The 20,637-nt window shown below is 38.4% G+C and overlaps 1 protein-coding gene across 1 annotated transcript in view; it reads right to left on the reverse strand.

The window, feature by feature from the left end:
• The window catches only part of dnah5l (dynein, axonemal, heavy chain 5 like), a 261,395-nt gene that overhangs the window by 8,159 nt on the left and 232,599 nt on the right, over positions 1 to 20,637 (reverse strand). The window contains exons 74-75 of the mRNA XM_059972318.1: positions 5,603 to 5,811; positions 744 to 965 (exon numbers count right to left, since the gene is read on the reverse strand). Of these exons, the coding sequence (XP_059828301.1) occupies positions 744 to 965; positions 5,603 to 5,811 (431 nt within the window). The remainder of the gene's footprint in view (positions 1 to 743; positions 966 to 5,602; positions 5,812 to 20,637) is intronic.

The following is a 20,637-nucleotide window of genomic DNA, read 5'->3' on the forward strand; positions in this document are numbered from 1 at the left end:
GGAAAAGAAGTGGCAGATGGAATACAGTTGGGAAACGTATGATGCATTTTGGTAAAAGGAACAGTAGTGTGGATTATAATCTAAATGGAGAGAAGATTCAAACATCAGAGATGCAGAGGGACTTGGGAGTCCTCGTGCAAGACTCCCAGAAGGTTAATTTACAGGTTGAGTCTGTGGCTAAAGAAGACAAATGTAATGTTGGCATTTATTTCAAGGGGAATAGAATATAAGACACAAGTCAGGCCACACTTGGAGTATTGTTAACAGTGTTGGGCCCCGTATCTCAGAAAGGATGTGAGTTCAGAGGAGGTTCATGAAGATGATTCTGGGAATGAAGAGGTTAACATGAGAGTTTGGCAGCTTTGGCCCCGTACTCATTGAAATTTAGAAGAACGCAGAGAGATCTGATTGAAACTTGCCAAATGTTGAAAGGACTAGATAAGGTAGATATGCAGAGGGTGTTTCCTATGGTGGGGATATCCAGAACTAGACAGCACAGCCTCAAAATTGAGGGGTGACCTTTTAGAAGAGAGAAGGAGGAATTTTTTAGCTAGAGAGTGGTGAATCTGTGGAATGCTCTGCCACAGACTGCAGTGGAGTCTAAGTCATGGGTATATTTAAAGCAGAAGTCAGGGCATCAAAGGATAGGGTGAGAATGCAGGCGTATGGGGTTCAGTGGGATCCAGGATCAGCCATGGTGGGGCAGATTTGATAGGCTGAAGGCTTCTGAGTCTTATACTTACCTTTGGAGATGATTCCATAAGCCTTACATTTTTTTTGTCCCAGCCACCTCCATCCAGAAATAGGCCATAGACATAAACACCACCAATATCTGCAGCAGGAGGAGCATTAACGTCTTCTTTCATCATTCTGGTGACTTCATTATAAAGAATAACACTATCTAGGGCCCAGCCCTTGCTCAGATTCATCCGTGTGGTTTCTTGTCGCATTGCCGTCAAAAAACCCTGCAAAGAGATATCCCATTTTAGATTTTTTTAATACAGATGTAAGATCTACTAAATATAGGTATCTGTACAATTCATTGAAGGAGAAACAAAAATACATTTCAATGCTAACTTTACATGATAGGATAGATGGATGATATTTGAAAAATTCCTGCATTCTAAACTTGAAATATTGTTTCAATATTGTTTGTAAAATTAATATTGTATGGCTCTCCATGTTATCTTAGAGACTTTCTTTTCAATTGTTGAACAATGATCAATAAATAGGCTGTACTAAGATATTTCCAATCAGTTTATTCAATATACAGAGAAAATAGATATAGCTCCTGGATATCAATATAACTTCCTCATTTCAAGTCAGTAACTATTCATTGCCAAAGTTTGAATAGGGACAGATTTAGATGGATCCTATCAGCTAAGTGGTGGCATTTATGGGCAGACTATCTGAGGTCAGACCGCCAAACGGGAACATTGGCCAAACGAAAATTTCACAAAACCCCACAGTTGAAGTCCATAAGGGGATGATCTGTACTGGAAATGTTGGCCAAGGGCTAGCATTCACGGATAGTGTACACTGCCTTTTTGTTTGTGGAAGCTGAATGATTAGGAACTGCTGTTTTAGTAGCTAGATCCATTTTGTACTAATCCATTGTGCAGCCTTGCTGAAGGGTATGAATATTTAGAGAGATGGAAAGTACCACCAATTTGGTGGGGTTACTTTACTACATTCAAAGTGGTCCCTCTGTTATTAGAATTGCACTCATTTAGACAACTGGAGAGTATTCCATTGCACCTTTTTGTCACTGTGTTGATGGTGAAGAGGCTGTGGTGTATCAGGAGATGAGTCAGGAAATCCAGTCTTGAAACCAGGATATCTGCTCTTACGTTAGAGTATTAATTTGGTACTGTAATGATATTATATCCTCAGGACATTGATAATAGGGGACTGGACAATGGCAATGCAATTGAATATTAATAATAGTTGGTTAGACTCAGTTGGAGAAGGTTGACACTTTTATGGGGCATATATTACTTTCCAGTGCGGCTCAGCTGATTAGGGAATAATCGGAAAGAGATCCTCAAAATTATTATTAAAACAATAATAATATTTTCCTAGCGACTCACTGCAGATCAGTAGCATTAAATGAGCTATATAGTATACTGCTACCATATAACAACAAATTTCTCACATAGATTAAATAGATAGACATATGTTGGTGATATTAAACCTGAGTCTGATAGTTTGTTATGCAGTGGCTCTGTAATTTATTCCATTGACTTCAACATTTAATACTACAGACCAAGGATGAAATTCTCAATATAAATATGCAAATGATCTTAGATTGTAATAAGAATGCATAAATTATGAAAAAAAAACAATGGAAAAAACACAAATTTTGATCCAAACCCATATTACTGTGGATATAAGTCTGCAATTTAAAGATGGTTATGGGGAGAAGAGGGGAATTGGACCAAGCAGAAATTGGTTAAACGGCCTATTTTGATTCTGGGACATTTTACACAGAAATACAAATGTGTAAGCAACGGCTATACCTTACTCTCACTGGTGTGAATGGATTATTAACTTGTTGGCATCAATTACTTCAGGTTCCAGCATATTTTGAATTAAGTGTATTACTTCATTTATTTTGATCACTGTTTTACAACAGTTCTGACTTTGGTGACAGTGTCCTACAATAGCTGAACAAGGAGTAAAATCTCTGGACACAGTGCCATTCTAGAGGCAAGACAAACAAGACCCACCAATACTCCTACTGAATACAACAATGCCAGATTTTTGTTCATTTATTGTACAGCCCTGGCTACCCACCTTGATGGAAGCTGACTACATGCATCAAGCTCAGATTGGTAAAACATTCAGACATGGATCAAATCAGGTCAAGTAGCCCTGTCATGACAGGGCAGGATTTGTTTCATATTACTTTGTGTGAATAGAACATTTGGGAATTATTTTATTTGTTGCAAAGGTTGGATCAGATATATCAAATATCTGTTATTGGTGTAGGAACTCAATCTGGTTTGCATTGCCATTGTTGGGTTGGATGAGGATCAGGTTTTAATTTTATTCCTGAGCACATACCTAATTAATTTTATGCAACAGAGAACACCTGGTGATCAGAAAATAGTCACAGACTGTGTGAGAAATGTTACATTCTATTCACAATTGCTTTTACATTGAGTCAATGCTATACAACTTGCTCCACAATACAATGGCACAAATTCCTTAACACTGACAGTGTATAATCCTGCAGTGTGATTAAGCCAACAAGCAGAACCAAATCTCCGAAGAAACAAGCCAGAAAATTGCCAAAAGATGAGTCTAATTATGCTAAAAGAGATTCTGCTCAGAAATGAATTGTGACTCAACACGATTCAGCCATACAGAGAGACTGATGCACTATACTTGCAGAAACAATTAAATCCTAGGGTTGGGTGGACGATTACAGAGAGGAAGGAGGATTGGTGACTGGGGTTGGAGAACTGAGGCAATGCCATTGGCAGGGGAATACATGGGTTTGGAGTTTTAACCAAGAGTGGGATCAGCTGGTGGTTGGACTGCAGCTTAGGTAACCTGGGGACAAGAAGTAGGTGAGCACAGAAAAACTAGAAAACCTTTTCACAGCGTCCATAAGACCAGCTTCCAAATGTATTAGAAGGGATCTGCTTAAAAAATTGTTAATCCTTCTAAAACGTATGAGTCTCTCTCGAACCAATCTATGGATTCTACTAGTACAGTGAAATAGTTATTGTAACTTTCTGACCTACCAACCCTCTACTGCAAGTATTGGCTTACACCAATCATGCAACGGACTGTATAACCACCAATACACCCAAATCATGACAAATGACTTGCAGTAAGCAAATACTCCAAATCATTCAACAGTCCTCCAAACATGAACCTCATATCCCAGCCATGCACACACATTTCCTAATGCTCACAGCACCCACCCACCCTCCCAACTGACCACCCCAGCCATGACTACTAACCACTCCCTAACATCACCTATACCCATGCCAACGTCAATCTTACCTTCTGAGTGCAAAATCCATCTCTCTGATCGCCAATCCCATAGCTAGACTATCAATTCAACCCCATTAACTATAATCCCTTCGAACAACCACCATTCAAAATTCTGACTCATAATCCCTCTGCCTGATGATGAAGGCAGATGACTACAGTCCCTAGCTGTAAGAACTCGGCCTGAATACCCTGTTGATATGTTCCAACTTTACACCTTACAACTCTGTTGCCAGATCCAGCTGTGGATCTGACCCAGAAGGATAGGATTCCCTCTTCCTGTTTGGAAAAAGCGTAAGTGTGCAAGATCTGTTCTTCTTTGCACTGTGCACTTGGGTTCACACTCTCTGAATTTCCCAAAATATTCATTAGACTACTGCAAAGCATCTGACACGCCTATCATGATACCAAACATTTTCTCAGTGCCTCAGTTAGCAAAAAATGAAGCTTTAGCCAAACAGTTTGCTAATTACAGTCTCCCAACAAAAAACACTAGTTTAAGCAGCATGATGTATTTATTAGGACCTTTAGTGTAGCAGTACATACCAAATCACTTCATAACGGTATCATGAATTTTGACAGTTTCATAAAATGATACTGGATCAAAAGCTCAATCAAAGATCAGTTTGTAAGGAGAACTTTAATGTGGAAAAAAGTGATATGGAGATTCCTAGATTTTGGCAGCTAACTGGAGGATTTGTATCAGTGAGGTAATTAACCTTGTGGATAATAAACAAGCCTGAATTGTCATTAAAATTACAGACATTAATTGAGTGAAGAAATGTACAGTAGACAGGATTCAATATAATAAAGTGAAAGATAATTTGGACCCAAACAAGATCGTGAAAGGCCAGGAACTATAAGGATCAAAAGAGCTTTTGTGCACAGATCACAAAAATGTAATAGGCAAGTACAATTTAACTACTGGAATGTTAGTCTTAGGACCTAGTGAAATGACATAAAAATGAAGAGCTTTACCACAGCCAAACAAAGATGTCAATTCAATAAATAGTTTCAAATTTATGATCAATAGATATTTTCCAGTAAATAATAGTAATGTAGGTAAGAGGAGTTTAACCATACTCTCATTGAAAGGTAAAGGGACTAAATGACAATTCTTGTCCTTCTGCTACTAAATTGTGTTCACCCAGATGGTGAAATTAAATGGGAGAGAAATGCACAAAGAAGAAATAATTGCTTTCTGTCTAAAACTTTATACTGAGCTTTCCTTAATATCATTACAGATATATATGCAAATTAGTTTCTCAGTTATTCAATTGAGAATTAATGTAGAGTAGATCACGCACCCTCAGCCTACAACAATCCCTCATTTTGTAGCTGATTCCTAATACCCAACCCCCCCCCCATGTGTTCCTGATGAAGGAATGAAGATTTCTTTATAAATTTTCCTGATATTTGTCTTGCATTTTCTAACTTATTACTAATTCAGTAGAGGCCTATAATTGCAGCTGTGAACAATAAATACATTTTGTGTTGTCAAAATTATAAAAGATAATAGTAACATTCACTTATTAATACTTTTCTGCTAAAGCTTTAGTAGTGATCTGTAAAAATGTTTAATATTCATTGCTCAAACCTGAGGATTAAAAAATCCCGTCATCCAAAATTGGTTTGGTCGTCCATCAAAAATCCAGGTGTGAAATTGTTGATTTCTTTCAAGCAGCTCTGTAAACCAGAATCCAAGAGTAGCCGACTCCCAGGAAATTTTAAACCAGAGTTTTGGAATCCGGGCATCATACATGTTGTCAAGTGCATCTCTAAGATCCTCAGACATTATGATTGTTCCTAAATTAAAAAGGCACCTTTAGGAAACACAGTGATGACTGTTTTGTCTTCTCAGTGTTGAACAATCCTTTAAATACTGGTAACAATTCTATAATTTCCTGCAGCTAGTTTCTCCAAAGACTGTTACTACTATGTTTTATTGTTCCCCATAATTCCTTTCCAGCTACAAACTGACACAATTATGTTACAAGCACTCTGCAAACCAGCTTTACATGGTTTATTGATGACAACTTGCCACACATTTGCCTCCAGCTGTTCTTTGCCATATTTAGAGTCTTGTTGTTATGAGTCTTAATTTTCTCACCCTAAGTAGCTGGTGTGCAAGTGAATTTTGTTTTTAGCAAGATATTCTCATTCTGCATTATTTCCTTCTGTACCACCTTAAAACGCATCCGTATGCAATGGTCTGTCTGGATAGTATGCAAACTGAAGCTTTTTGTTATATCTCAGTACAGATGACAATAATTAATCAATTACAAATTTCACTCATTCACAGAAATAGCTACATTTCATACCCTGAAGAGCCCAGATCAATACAAATTAAATTCATAGAGCAAACACGAGGAAATCTGCAGATGCTGGAATTTCAAACAACACACACAAAATGCTGGTGGAACACAGCAGGCCAGGCAGCATCTATAAGGAGAAGCACTGTCGACGTTTTGGGCCGAGACCCTTCGTCAGGACTAACTGAAAGGAAAGATACTAAGAGATTTGAAAGTAGTGGGGGGAGGGGGAAATGCAAAATGACAGGAGAAGACCAGAGGGGGTGGGATGAAGCTAAGAACTGGAAAGGTGATTGGCGAAAGTGATACAGAGCTGGAGAAGGGGGAAGATCATGGGACGGGAAGCCTCGGGAGAAAGAAAGGGGGAGGGGGGGAGCACCAGAGGGAGATGGAGAACAGGCAGAGTGATGGACGCAGAGAGGAAAAAAAACCAAATAACTAAATATATCAGGGATGGGGTAAGAAGGGGAGGAGGGGCATTAACAAAAGTTAAAGAAGTCAATGTTCATGCTATCAGGTTGGAGGCTACCTCCAATTTATATTTCATTTCATCCAATTTTGGCTATTTGATATTCAAATAATATTATTTTTCAGATACTAGGTCTTTAGAGATTACAAAGTACATGAAACAAATAGATCTGCTTAGCCTGCTTTTAACTATATTTGTCTTTATTGTCCAATACTAATTTCTGTTAACAAGTACTGTACATTTAGTTAGAAACTACAATCTTTTTTAAGTAGCAGATATAGGAACCTTAAATGATGTGTTAAGTATTTGAATGATAATTTCCTATAATTTGATTATTTTGTTAGGCTGATAGCAAGTGAAGGTACTTCAATGGTGTCTCACTTGCTTTTTATTATATTTTTGTATATAATTATTCTACAACAAAGGTGAAGAAATATGAAATCCAGAGAACACTATGGATTTAATACATATACATAAACTGTTTCTAAAGAATGAACTCATATTATTTTATGGTGGTGTTCTGAATTACATGTCTTTAAGAACAGTATTAAGTACTTTAAGTATTTACACATTGACTTGGACAAAATATTTTAATCCGATCCTTTTGAGCTTTATAATTCAATTGGAAAAAATAACTGACTTTTCTAAACTTAACTTCACTCCAAGCACATAAATGATACACAATATGAAACGGGCATAATATTTTTCTCATTTATATTGGGATCTAAAACTCACTTATAATAAAGTCACACAAGAATTATTGCTTGAGGTATAATTTCACAGTCTTGTCATTCTCTATGTAGAATTCCAATGAGAAACATTAGCCATCATCTTTTGTAATCTTAATGTAAAATTCAACAGGAATTGCAAGAAAGTTTGCTCGATTCAATCCATTAGAGTCTTGTAGAGTAGATTAATTGCTTATTATAGAACCTATCAGACATTCATTCTGATGAAAATTGGAAAGGTTCAATAATCAACATATGATCTACTTTACTCCCAGACAAGGAAAACTAAAATAAAATACTTGGGTTGATGCAGAATGGGTTGTGAGGTAATTCCACGTTCATTATGAAATTGTTCCCTTTGAGTCTAATCAATAATTGCACAAGTTGAAAGGGAAGAATGTCTGCTGAAAACCTGGTCAAAATGTGGGTACAAATTGCCTTATCATTTAAATTTCTGCTGAAACTTATCTGCATAAAGACAGAAGTAGAATAGCTAATGAACTAAGCCATTTGGGTGTTTGAAAATACAACTTCCATTGAACACAATAATATATCTTGATGTGTTTAAGAGTAACCTGGTGCACTGGTACTAATGCAGCTGAAAATGTGGTTATCATAAATAAACAAAGCATTAATGATCAGAGTATCTTGTTCATCACCAGTGAATAATCTGATGCAATAATTTATTGTCATAAAGTAGTCAGGCTCTAAGCAAAATATTTTGGAGATCTTTAAAGAAACATCTTATGACATCCACCTGTATTCTCCTTGAAATCAAAATAGTTAAGATAGAACTCAGAAAATGGGTGCATTACAAAAAAAAAAATCTGTTGGTTGATTTTTCCTGGGGAAATGGACAGTTTTGTAGGCAAGGCAGTCACACTATGACGTTTTTCTTCAAAAGAAATAGTACCAGACATCTAAAATTGTACTGAAATCGATCTAACTGACCTTGGGCAATTTGTAGCAAGGAAAAAAGACAGTGTAAATCTAGCTGAAACTCTAGACCATACTATTTATTGCTGAGGCAGGAAAGACCTTTGGCTTGTTTTGGATATGTTATCTCAAAAGCCATGGAAATAAAGATTGGTTTGACGAAGTTTCATTCTATCTAATTAACCCATTTGAAATCTATTCAGATTTCATTGTTACTCTTCTATTCCCATGACCTGCTGAAATTATTATTTCAGAAACAATGTAAGGTTAAAACATGAAAGGTGACAGTTCGGCTCATTAATTTCATGTCTGTTCTATAACAAGAATAATGCATCAGTTCTTGTATGCATAACCTATTGGATTGCATTTCTTTTCCTTTTAGGAACTTGTACAGTTCTCTCTTAACATCCATTATTTCCCCTGGAGTGCATTCTAGATTCTAACCACTCGTTGCTTTAGGAGGATTTTTCTTATGTTTAATTGTCTTGATTGCATATATGAATGTTTGTGACTTTGTCTAGACACATCATTGATCAGATATTGTTTCAACCTCCTTTGTTCCGAAGAGAATAATTCTGTTTACCCAGTGATTCCAGTAAAAATAGTACCCCATTCTTGAAATCTTACTGTAAATTTCTTCTGCACTGCTTCAAAGGTCGTCTTGTCTTTTTCAAAGTGAGTTACAATCAGCTGAATACAATGTTCTTTCGGTCAAAGTTTGAAGTAAATTTATTATCAAAGTATGCATACTGTATACAACCTTGAGATTCATTTTCTTGCAGGAACCCATAGGAAAATAAAGAAATACAACAGAATTCATAGAACATAGAAAGTTACAGCACATTACAGGTCCTTTAGCCCACAATGTTGTGCCAACCATGAAACCTACTCTACAGACTGCCTAGAATTTCCCTAGTGCATAGACCTCTATTTTTTTAAGCTCCATGTACCTATCTGAGAGGCTCTTAAAAGACCCTATTGTATCCGCATTCCATACATCCACCACTCTGTGCGAAAAACTTAACCAACTTCTCCTCGGTACCTGTTTCCAAGCACCTAAAAACTATGCCCCCTCGTGTTAGCCTTTTCAGTCCTGGGAAAAAGCATCTGGCTATCCACATGATCAATGTCCCTTATCATCTATACACCTCTATCAGGTCACCTCTCATCCTCTATCACTCCAAGGAGAAAAGGCCAAATACACTCAACCTACTCTCACAAGGTACGCCCTCCAATCCAGGCAACATCCTTGTAAATCTCTGCACTCTCTCTATAGTATCCACATTCTTCCTGTAGTGAACCCCATAAATATTAAAGACAGAGTCTACAGGCAGTGGAGTCGGTGCTGAAGTGAGTGAAGCTATCCATGTGGGCCCAGGGGCCTGATGGTTGTAGGGGAACAACTCTTCCTGAACATGGTGAGGTGGGACCCAGGACTCCTGCATCTCCTGCCTGATGATAGCTATGAGAAGAGAGGTAGGTAGGTCAAACACAGGCAAATGGATTGAGCTCAGAGGGGGTATCTTGGCTGGATCAGAGTACTGGGACTAAACACGGATTCGTTTTCCACTCTTCGGCCTTGACACTGTAATCTGGCTTGAAGTCCACCCCAGCGTCCTCACTTCTGGCGATGGACGTACCTGCATTCCTGACAGTCTAGTTCACCCACCCAACTCTTCGGAAGAAATTAAAGAAGATTCAAAATTTTGTTTTTTAAAGATGAGCTGAACAATGCCCAGAAATTAGATCTATATGCACCTGTTTTTTTTGTGTGTCCTGCCTGCTTTGAAGCATTTGTGCCTGTTTTCTTCTAATGCTGACCCTAACCACTCAAAAGGAAATTGGGCTAGGTACCTATTAGTCACCTAATTAAAGTGTCATTCCTCCATATTTCATACATATCAGGACATCTGTTGTCAACAGAAATTGGCTTAAAATGTCACAAACTACAGCTTGGTTTAACTCTCAACATAAGAAGCAGATCATGTTGAAGGTAATGAATCACGTGAGATTTAAAGTGTGTGCTTGAGGGTGATATATTTATATTTTATAACTCTCACTAGTCAATTTAATGTATTAAAATTTAATTGTCCACAGCCTTGAGCAAGGTCAGAACATTGATACAGGGCCATCATCAGCTCATCAATGCCTTGCTCTGTAGCTCAAATGCTAAGAGTGCCTGCAGGGAACAGGGACACTGGCAGTCTGGGATAGGACTACATTGTGTATCTGGAAGTCTCTATCAGGGGAGCTATACACAATTAACCCTGTCCTTTCCACCACCAATTTCCTCACTCACTCCTCATGAGTCACCTGGTGACTGGTAGAACAGTGCTTACTTACTTGTGTGAGCTAGAGTTTAATATTTCTTAAATGGTAGTGACCATGATAATCATTGCAATGTCATCTGAATAGGTTAAAGTTCTTGTGCTTTTAAAATAATGCATGTTTATTTTTCTTAGTATCCAAACATGCATTGATTATTACTTGAAGGTTATACTGTGAGATTGAAGCCTACATTACCTGCTGAGATTTATAAACCTAAATTGGATGAATCATCTTCTGTGGATTTGATCTCAAACACAAAGAAAGCCACAGGCTGAATTTGATGGGAATAAATCCCAGAATTCACACTATTGCCAGCAATGTCCAAATCCTGAAAAAGGTTTTACAAATGCACTGGCCTAGCAGAAATTAAAATTCTTGCATAGAGTATAGACTTAATTCTGTCTGTTCCTATCTGTATTATGACAGTAAGGACACCTTTTTTAGATTAATGTTTATTGACTACAGCTCCAACCTGTGTACTACAATTTTAAGCAAAGTCCTCTAAACTCTGATAAATGGGACTCAACACCTCCCTTAGCAATTGGATCTTTGACTTCCTGACCAACACTCCGCAGTCAATAAGGCTAGGCAGCAACACCATAGGCAAGATTACCCTCAACGCTGGTGCTCCACAGGACTGGGTCCTCAGCCCTCTGTTCTACTCCCTAGACACTCACGACTGCATGGCCAGATTCTATTCTAACTTCCATATAACCATAAAACAATTACAGCATAGAAACAGACCATCTGGGCCCTTCTAGTCTGTGCCAAATGCTTACTATCACCTAGTCCCACCAACCTGCAATATAACCATATAACAAGAATTCATCTAGAAGAATTCAGATAATACCACTGTAATGGGTCGCATCTCAAATAATGATGAGTTAGAGCAAAGCATGGTGATAGAGATCCCAATGACATGGTATCATAACAACAACCTTTCCCTCAAATTCAACAAAACAAAAGAGCTGATCACTGATCAGGAAGAGGGGTGATACACTTGCTGCTGTTTCTATCAACAGTACAGAAACTGAGAGGGTTGAGAGCTTCCTGTTTCTAGGAGCGAACAACACCAGTAGCCTGTCCTGGCCCAACAAGAAAGTTCATCAGTGCCTCCACTTCGTCAGGAGATTACAGAAATTTGGCATGTCCCTTTTAATCTCACCAATTTTAAATTGATGCAGCATAGAAAACATCCTATTCAGATCTATCACTGCTAGGATTGGCAACTGGTCTGCCCATGATGCCAAGAAACTGCAGAGTTGAGAACACAGCTCAGCATATCACAGAAGTCAGCCTCTTGTCTATGGGCTCTGCCTACGCTTAGGCAGCCAGCATAATCAAAGACCTCGCCCACCTGGGCATTCTCTTCCCCCCCCCCCCCCTTCGGGCAGTAGAGAGCTCGAGGACTGCTTCTATCCTGCTGTTATAAAACTATTGAAAGGTTCCGTTGTTTGATAAGATGGATTCATGACCTCTAAACTTGTCTTGTAAAGACTTTGCAGCTTATTGTTTACCTGCACTGCACTTTCTCTGTAACTATAACACTTTATTTGCATTCTGGTATTGTCTTACCTTGTCCTATGTATCTTATTACACAATTGTAATGAAATGGTCTGTATGAATGATATGTAAGACAATTTTTTTTCTCCGCACCTCACTACATTTGGTAATAATAAACCATTTTACCATTTATCCTGCAATTATCTGTGTAAATATCTTGGGCAACATCATAACTGCTTCTCTCTCAAATATTCAGTATAACTATCAGCATCTGCCCATATGACTTGCTTAAGTCATATGAGAAGAGAATGATATGTACAGTACCTTGACTCAGCGCATATTTTTACAGGTGCAATTCAAGACTTAAAATGGGCCACAGAGCCATAGCTTATACAGCATGGATACAGGACGTTTAGCCCAATGCTCTCATGCTAACCTAGTTGTGCTCCTGATCTAATCCTATTTGCCTTCATTGAGCCATATCCCCTTAAGACTTTCTTAATTATACACCTGTGTAGTGTCTTTTAAATATTGTAATTGTACCTGTCACTTCCTCCAGCAGCTCATTCCACTCACCTACCATCCACCGCAAGAAAATAGGCAAGCAGTCACAAAAACAGGCATCCATTAATTCTATTTTTTCTGCTGCTGATGAACAAGTCATCGATCTGCTTACATCTGATTTGTATTGTTAATTCGATGTCATTAATTAAAGGAGAATGCTAAAAAAACTCGTTAGAATGTTTTTAAAAAACATACACAAATACACAAATCTTTCTCATTCTATAGTATGTATAGCAGAGTAAATTGTATGGGATCCTCTGTGCATGTACTGCATTGAAGCAAGAAGGTGTGGCAGTGATGGGAATTAGCAGTCAATGCCTAATTGTTATTGCTAAAACAAGATTATAGTGTAGGTACTTATTTTGATGTGGTGAGGGCTTTGAGTGCAGGATGAGGCCTTAAATGAAGAGTCTCTCCCTACACAAGCCTTTGTCAAGGTGGGTAGGATGAGGAGTGGAAAGAACCAATGGTACAGAATTACATCAGATAGAAAGACATGGTATCCACTGCCATAATCTAGCCACCACTGGGAACAGTAGTTCCACTACTTCAAGTCAAGTCACTTTTATTGTCATTTTGACAATAACTGCTGGTACAATACATAGTAAAAAAGAGACAATGTTTTTCAGGACCATGATGTTACATGACACAGTTCAAAAACTAGACTGAACTATGTTTTTAAAAAAAACACAGGAAAAAAAACTACACTAGATTACAGACCTACCCAGGACTGCATAAAGTGCACAAAGCAGTGCAGGCATTACAATAAATAATAAACAGGATAATAGGGCAGTAAGGTGTCAGTCCAGGCTCTGGGTATTGAGGAGTCTGATAGCTTAGGGGCTTAGCACCAGACGTTACATAGTCTGGTCATGAGAGCCCTAATGCTTCGGTGCCTTTTCCCCCAATGGCAAGAGGGCGAAGAATTTGTATGAGGGGTGCATGGGGTCCTTCATAATGCTGTTTGTTTTGTGGATGCAGCATGTAGTGTAAATGTTGGCAGGAAGAGAGACCCCGATGATCTTCTCAGCTGACCTCACTATCCGCTGCAGGGTCTTGCGACCCGAGATGGTGCAATTTCCAAACCAGGCAGTGACGCAGCTGCTTAGGATGCTCTCAATACAATCCCTGTAGAATGTGGTGAGGATGGAGGGGTGGGAGATGAAAGTAGAAGTAGAGACACTGCTGGGCTTTCTTTGCAATGGAGCTGGTGTTGAGGGACCAGGTGAGATTCTCCGCCAGGTGAATACCAAGAAAGGTCTCTACCGAAGAGCCATCGACGTTCAGTGGGGAATGGTCGCTCCGTGCCTTTCTGAAGTCAACAACCATCTCTTTTGTTTTCTTCACATTCCGAGACAGGTTGTTGGCTCTGCACCAGTCCGTTAGCCGCTGCACCTCCTCTCTGTAAGCTGACTCATTGTTCTTGCTGATGAGATCCACCACGGTCATGTCATCGGCAAACATGATGATGTGGTTTGAGCTGTGCATTGCAGCACAGTCATGGGTCAACAGAGTGAACAGCAGTGGACTGAGCACACAGCCCTTGGGGGGCCCCCCGTGATCAGTGTGATGGTGTTGGAGATGCTGCTCCCAATCGGGACTGACTGAGGTGACAGTTGTAATTAATGGGAAAAGCTTCTTTAAAATTTGCATATTATGCAAATGTGTTGCTTACTTATTTCCTAGACAGCAGGAATTATTAAGCCCATGAACATCCTGATGTTATTGTGATCATCAAATTATAATTCATATGAATTCAAGTTTTAAATATAACTAACCAAACGCCAAGTATCATAGACAGAAAACATTCTCTTCTAGACGTTAGTCATAGTCATAGAAAAGTACAGCTCAGTAACAGGCCCTTCAGCCCTTCTAGTCCATGCCAAACCATTTAAGCTGCATACCACCATCAACCTGCATTATAGTGCATTCTTTTGTAGAATGTGGCATTAAGATAATCACTAAAAGGGTTTCTGGCTTGTTCTGAAACTCAAACACATAATGCAAAGTGACAGTAATACATTTTTGCAAGGTCTCTTGCAGAAAGAAAATTAAATGTACTCTTAATATCAGTGTGCTATTAGGGGAACTTTAACTCCCAGGCAGAAAGATGACAGGATACCAAAGCTATTTTAATAACTGGATCTCATTAATATTCCATTGGTTGTCTGCCTGCATGAAAATGGCTTTTAGGAGCAATTCAGACTGAGCTTTTCAGCAGTCGTCAGATAGCAATTAAATACAGTGCACAGGTTCGTTTTGAGGCAGAAATGAGGAGGGAGGAGGATCCCTTTATTTTAAAGAAAGCTTCGAAGTTTAGAAAATGAATTATAATTATGATAGAATGTTACATTTCTCCTTGTTTGGGAGCCCCAAACACAGTATTATGTGTTTTTTTTAGAAAACAAAGCCATGGAATCAACTCTGTTAACAAAGGTTTTCCTATTGTCAGCAATCCTGAGTAGTAAGCTATCATCTCATTAGACCCAGTAGGCACCAAAAGAGTTCAATAGCTTCAGGTATACGTCTTATCTTCACCATAATAGCCATATTTATAATGGTCAGCTTATTTAGATAATCCAGCTGTAAGTCAGTTAGATCTTCTACAATAAGCACAAAGTAACATCGAATTCAGACTCTCACAAATGCATTGATGGAATTCAACGTGAGTCTACATGACAGATAATGCACCCTCTTCATTTTAGGAAGTTAGTTGAGATTGAAAATATCCTGCCCTTGTGCTGGTTTTGTGCATTCTGTGATGACTAATTAGGCCATTCTGAGAAACACAGATATTTACTTTGAAAGAGCAAGAGGTGCCTGTTGGAGTGCACAAGTGGGTAGTTATGAGATTATGGACTCCTTCCTCTGCTTAAACCAGTCCTGGTGTAAGAAGGGACAACCTTGAGTCCATGGATTAAATGTTATTTATAATCATTTTGATTACTTTACTTTGTTTTTATGTTTTAATTGTACATTGTACATTCAGAGACATAACGTAAAGACTTTTACTCCTCACGTATGTGAAGGATGTAAGAAATAAAGACAATTCAATTAATTTATGATAAATTAATACAAAAACTAATTTTATTATTTTATATCTAAATATGTTTTGATTTTTTAAAAATCTACTCTTTTAAAATGACACAGTATCAGAGACATTTGAAAATATTGCAAGATGCCTTGACATTAATTAGTAAGAGGCCATACAGACTTGGGGGAATGATTCTAGGTCCTGGTGTCACTCTCCACCCCCTCCACGATGTGCAAGAACTGCAGTGTGGTGGCCTCCAGAATAGACCATTTAATGAATGCTACACAAGGTAAAGGGGGCTTGTGATTAGTGTGGGAGATGGAGCAAATTGGGCATAATTCAGTTCTTTAAATTGTAGAGAAGAAAAGAAAATTGTCAAGCTCCTACAAAAAAAGGAAACTAGCGATGAAGATGTACAGTAATTAACCAGAGAAAATTTTAAAGCTGTAATAGAATGAAGATAATTGTAGTAATGAGAATGTGAAATGCACAGAAGCTGCTAACTTTCAATGGACATATTTAGAAAGGTAATAACTGCATTCTCAGATGGTAAGGATCCACAAATTAGAATATATTTTTAAAAAATCATAAAAATTAGTGCCAGTAAGCTCTGTTTCACCGAGTAAGATATTGAATTTAATTGTCTTTTCATTTTTTTAAAAAATACTAATCATCAAAACCTACTCTGGAGATCGTCTTAAATTAATTTAATACAATTTTAGTCCAACTGACAGAACTTCTTAGTGAAACTAGATAGTAATTAATTCTCACATCTTCAACTCCAGAAATCCAATGTAGAGTCATGACATACATAACAAAACCTATGGCTTTGGAAAGGCAGAGGAGGTGCAATATGCTTTATGATTAATTCCTCATGGCACACAAATATGGGCTTACTGTCCCTGTCCTGTTCAACTGACTTGGAAAATCTGGCAAACAAGTGTTGTCCATTTTATCTGCCATGGGAGTTTTCAGCCATCACCTTGGCAGCAGCGTATATTCCAGCTCAGACCCATATCAAACAGGCTCTAGATCAGGGGTTCCCAGACCTCTTGCTTAATGACATTGGTCCATGGCATAAAAAAGTTTGGGAATGCCTACTCTAGATGAACTGAGCAACATTATCAACAGATGTGAAACAGTATAACCTGATACCTTCCCCATCATTTTAAGAGATTTTAACTGGGCTAGCTTGAAAAAAAAAATTCTAAATAATCATAAGCAACTGGTGGAATCAGAGGAGTCAACACACAGGACCACTGTTATACTACCATCAAGAGCACTTACGGTACCATCCCACGCCAGCACTTTGTAAAGTTTCATCACCTGGCTGTATTTCTACTCCTTCCTTGAGAATAGGCAGAGATTGAAAACTGCAGTACCAGTAGAGAGGGCCAAGAAGGTATGGACAAAGGAGGCAAAGGAACACCAAAAAGGATTTTTTTGAGTGTGTGGACTGGACAGTATTCAGGGATTAAATTTGAGTCCGAACGAATACACTACTGTTGTCACTAACCTCATTAAAATCTGTGTGGATCGGTGTGTGCCCATGTGAACATACCACATATACCTAAATCAAAAGCTGAACCAGGAGATTAATACTCTGCTGAAGCTAGGTCTGTGGCATTTAGGTCTAGAGATCCAGAACTATACAGTAAAGGTATGTGCGACTTATGGAGGGCTATCTCTAGAGCAAAAGAACAATTCTGATTGTGGGAGGCGAAACTGGATCTACATCAACTCTGGCAGGGTTTGCAGGGCATTACTTGCTACAAAGCAAAACCTAATGTCATGAATGGCAGTGATGCTTCCCTCTCATTTAATTTAAATGCCTTTTATGCTTTCTTTGAAAGAGAGAATAAAACTATCTCTTTCCTGCAGCACCCAGTGACCCTATGATCTCTGTCTCAGAGGCTGACAGCAGAGAGTGAACCCTCACAAGGCAAAAGGCCCCAATCGTGTACCCTGTAGGGCTCTGAAAACCAGTGCCAATCAACTGGCAGGTGTGTTCAAAGACATTTTCAACCTCTCACTGCTACAGTCAGAAGTTCCCAACTGCTTCAAAAGCACAACAATCATACCAGTGCCCAAGAAGAACAGGGTGAGCTACCTTAACAGCTACTGTCCAGTAGCACTCATGTCTATGGTGATGAAGAGCTTTGAGAGGTTGGTTGTGGCTAAAATTAACTCCTGTCTCAGCAAGAACTGGGACCCACTGCAATTTGCCAATCACCACAATAGGTCTACAGCAGATGCAATTTCATTGGCTCTTTAAGGGGCCTTGAATCACCTGGGCAATACTAATACTTACGTCAATGATTACAGCTCAGCATTTAACAGTCACTCCTACAGTTCTGCTCAAAAAGCTCCAAAACCAGGGTCTTTGTACCTCCCTCAGCAATTGGACCCTTGACTTCTCCTGACAGATGAGGATAACTTCATTCATCTCAATTCTGAACTTATTCCACAACCTACAGACATTCTTTCAAGGACTCTAAAACTCATGTTCTCAGTATTATTTATTTTGTTTGTATAATTTGTCATCTTTTTGCATATTTGTTTTTCAGTCTTTGTTTTATGTACAATTTTACATAAATTCTATCTATTCTATAACCTTATTTTCCTGTAAATGCCTGAAAAAAATTAATCTCAAAGTAGTAAATGGTGACATATATGTATTTTGGTAATAAATTGACTTTGTTTGGTCCACAAAAGAGCTATGGGATCCACACCTTAGTTTCCATGGATCAAGTCTGTCACAAAATAACTTGTAGACCTTTGTAGAAACTGTTTCAAGCTCGTCATCTGATGCACAAAAGAATTGTATCCGCAACATTTTCTATCCACTGCTTGGGCAATTTAGGGGGGAAATTGATTCTCAGGTGGCTGTCAGCTCTTCCTCACCATGAACAATAAAACCACCCTGAACAACATATACCACGCCTGTCAATAGCTACAGCAAGTCACATAAATAGATAATAGTCCTGAAAAAAGGCTTTGAACAGGAATATCTAGGGCAACTCTGAGAGGTAAACTAGAATGTTTCAGAATGACCAAAAGATGCAAAGATTTGTATTTTCAAAATCAGAAGTATCAGAATCAGGTTTATAATCTGCCTGTGTGGCAAAATTTGTTCCTCATCAGCTATCTAATCTACAACAGGTACTCACACTTAGGCAACAATGAGGACTTACAGATTGTGGTGATGGCATTTGAACTTGTGACCTGATTTACTCCACTGGATCCAGCACTACAGTTCAGTTATATTCTAGTCTCTCAGTTGTCAGCAGTGCTGTCTGGGTTATTCTGTGAGGTTAAGGGTTAATGTTTTCCTGGGTGCCCTCACTGAAATAAATTTTGTTTTATTCTGTCTTGCTTCACCAATTGTTCGATTTACTTGAGAGAAAATTATTTCCTCATACTCTTATCCTTGATGTATAAAAGATATTTTATACAGTATTAGCTATCCCATTCACAGTTTTAAGTCACAGCAAATGCACGAGCAGTTACTTTCTCATCATACTCACAGGTGACAGCTTCTTTCCTTCTGGGAAAAAGTTTCAAATAGTGCAATAGGGTAGTGAAACACTAGTGATGATTCTAAAATCCCATGAGTCTGAGCAGGCCCCTCACCCATGACCTGAAATCTCATTTAATCTCTTTACCAAAATTACTACTTCCCTTCAGATAGAAGAAATAATATAGCTGCACATGGAATCATTAATCAAACTCCTGGATAAAGCTGTAAATGTTTTTGAACATCTACAGCTTTAATGCAACTTATCACAAATGTGCAGCTATTTGACAACCTACAACCTTCGAAATGCGTACTTTCACCCATTCGAAGGAAAGATTACTTTTCAACTCAAACATCATGGAAATGAAAATAAAATGGGAAGTCTAAGTAATTAACCTATTCTTTTACAGCTAAAATGGAATCCATTCACCTTTGGGCACATGGGAAATCAATTTCTGTATTTGAATTAAATTCTGTGGGGAAAGATAGCAAAGCTTTAAACATATAAAATGACAAACTGCACCATCAATCTAATATTGTAACTTCCTGAGATAAAAGGTTAAAATAAAATGGAAGCTCTATGTAAAGAATACTAATACCATCACACTGCTGAGTACATGAAAACTTTGCAGATTCCTTCCCATCATGAAGATCTGAGTCTCACCTGGAGAACACATGCTTCCAGGCTAGTTGTTAATAACACACCATTGACCATATGACCATAAGATATAGGAACAGAATTAGGCCATTTGGCCCATTGAGTTTGCTCCAACATTTCATCATGGCTGATATATTTTCCTTCTCTACCCCAGTTTCCTGCCTTCTCCCTGTATCGCTTCATGCCCTGACTAACCAAGAATCTATCAACCTCTGCCTTAAGTATACCCAAAGACTTGGCCTTCATAGCCACCTGTGGTGACCAATTCCACAGATTCACCACTCTCGGGCTAAGAAATTCCTCACCATCTCCATCCTAAATGGATGTCCCTCTCTGCCATCTGGTCTTAGATTCCTTCACCATAGGAAATGTAAATGTCCTCTCCACTTTGTCAAGGCTTTTCAACTTTCAATAGAGTGTTGGTAATAATTAAGTTCTAACCTGAAATTTCAGATGCCCACTTAGCAATTGCAACATAAACATAATTCTATAATAGGTATAGAAGCATAACAAGGTTGCCACTTAAGTAATCCAGTGGTTAGTATTAATTTCCGAGTGATATCAATTCAAGTTCTGCCATGCC

Source organism: Hypanus sabinus, chromosome 6 (genome assembly GCF_030144855.1).
Source record: "Hypanus sabinus isolate sHypSab1 chromosome 6, sHypSab1.hap1, whole genome shotgun sequence".
NCBI classification, from domain to species: Eukaryota; Metazoa; Chordata; class Chondrichthyes; order Myliobatiformes; family Dasyatidae; genus Hypanus; species Hypanus sabinus.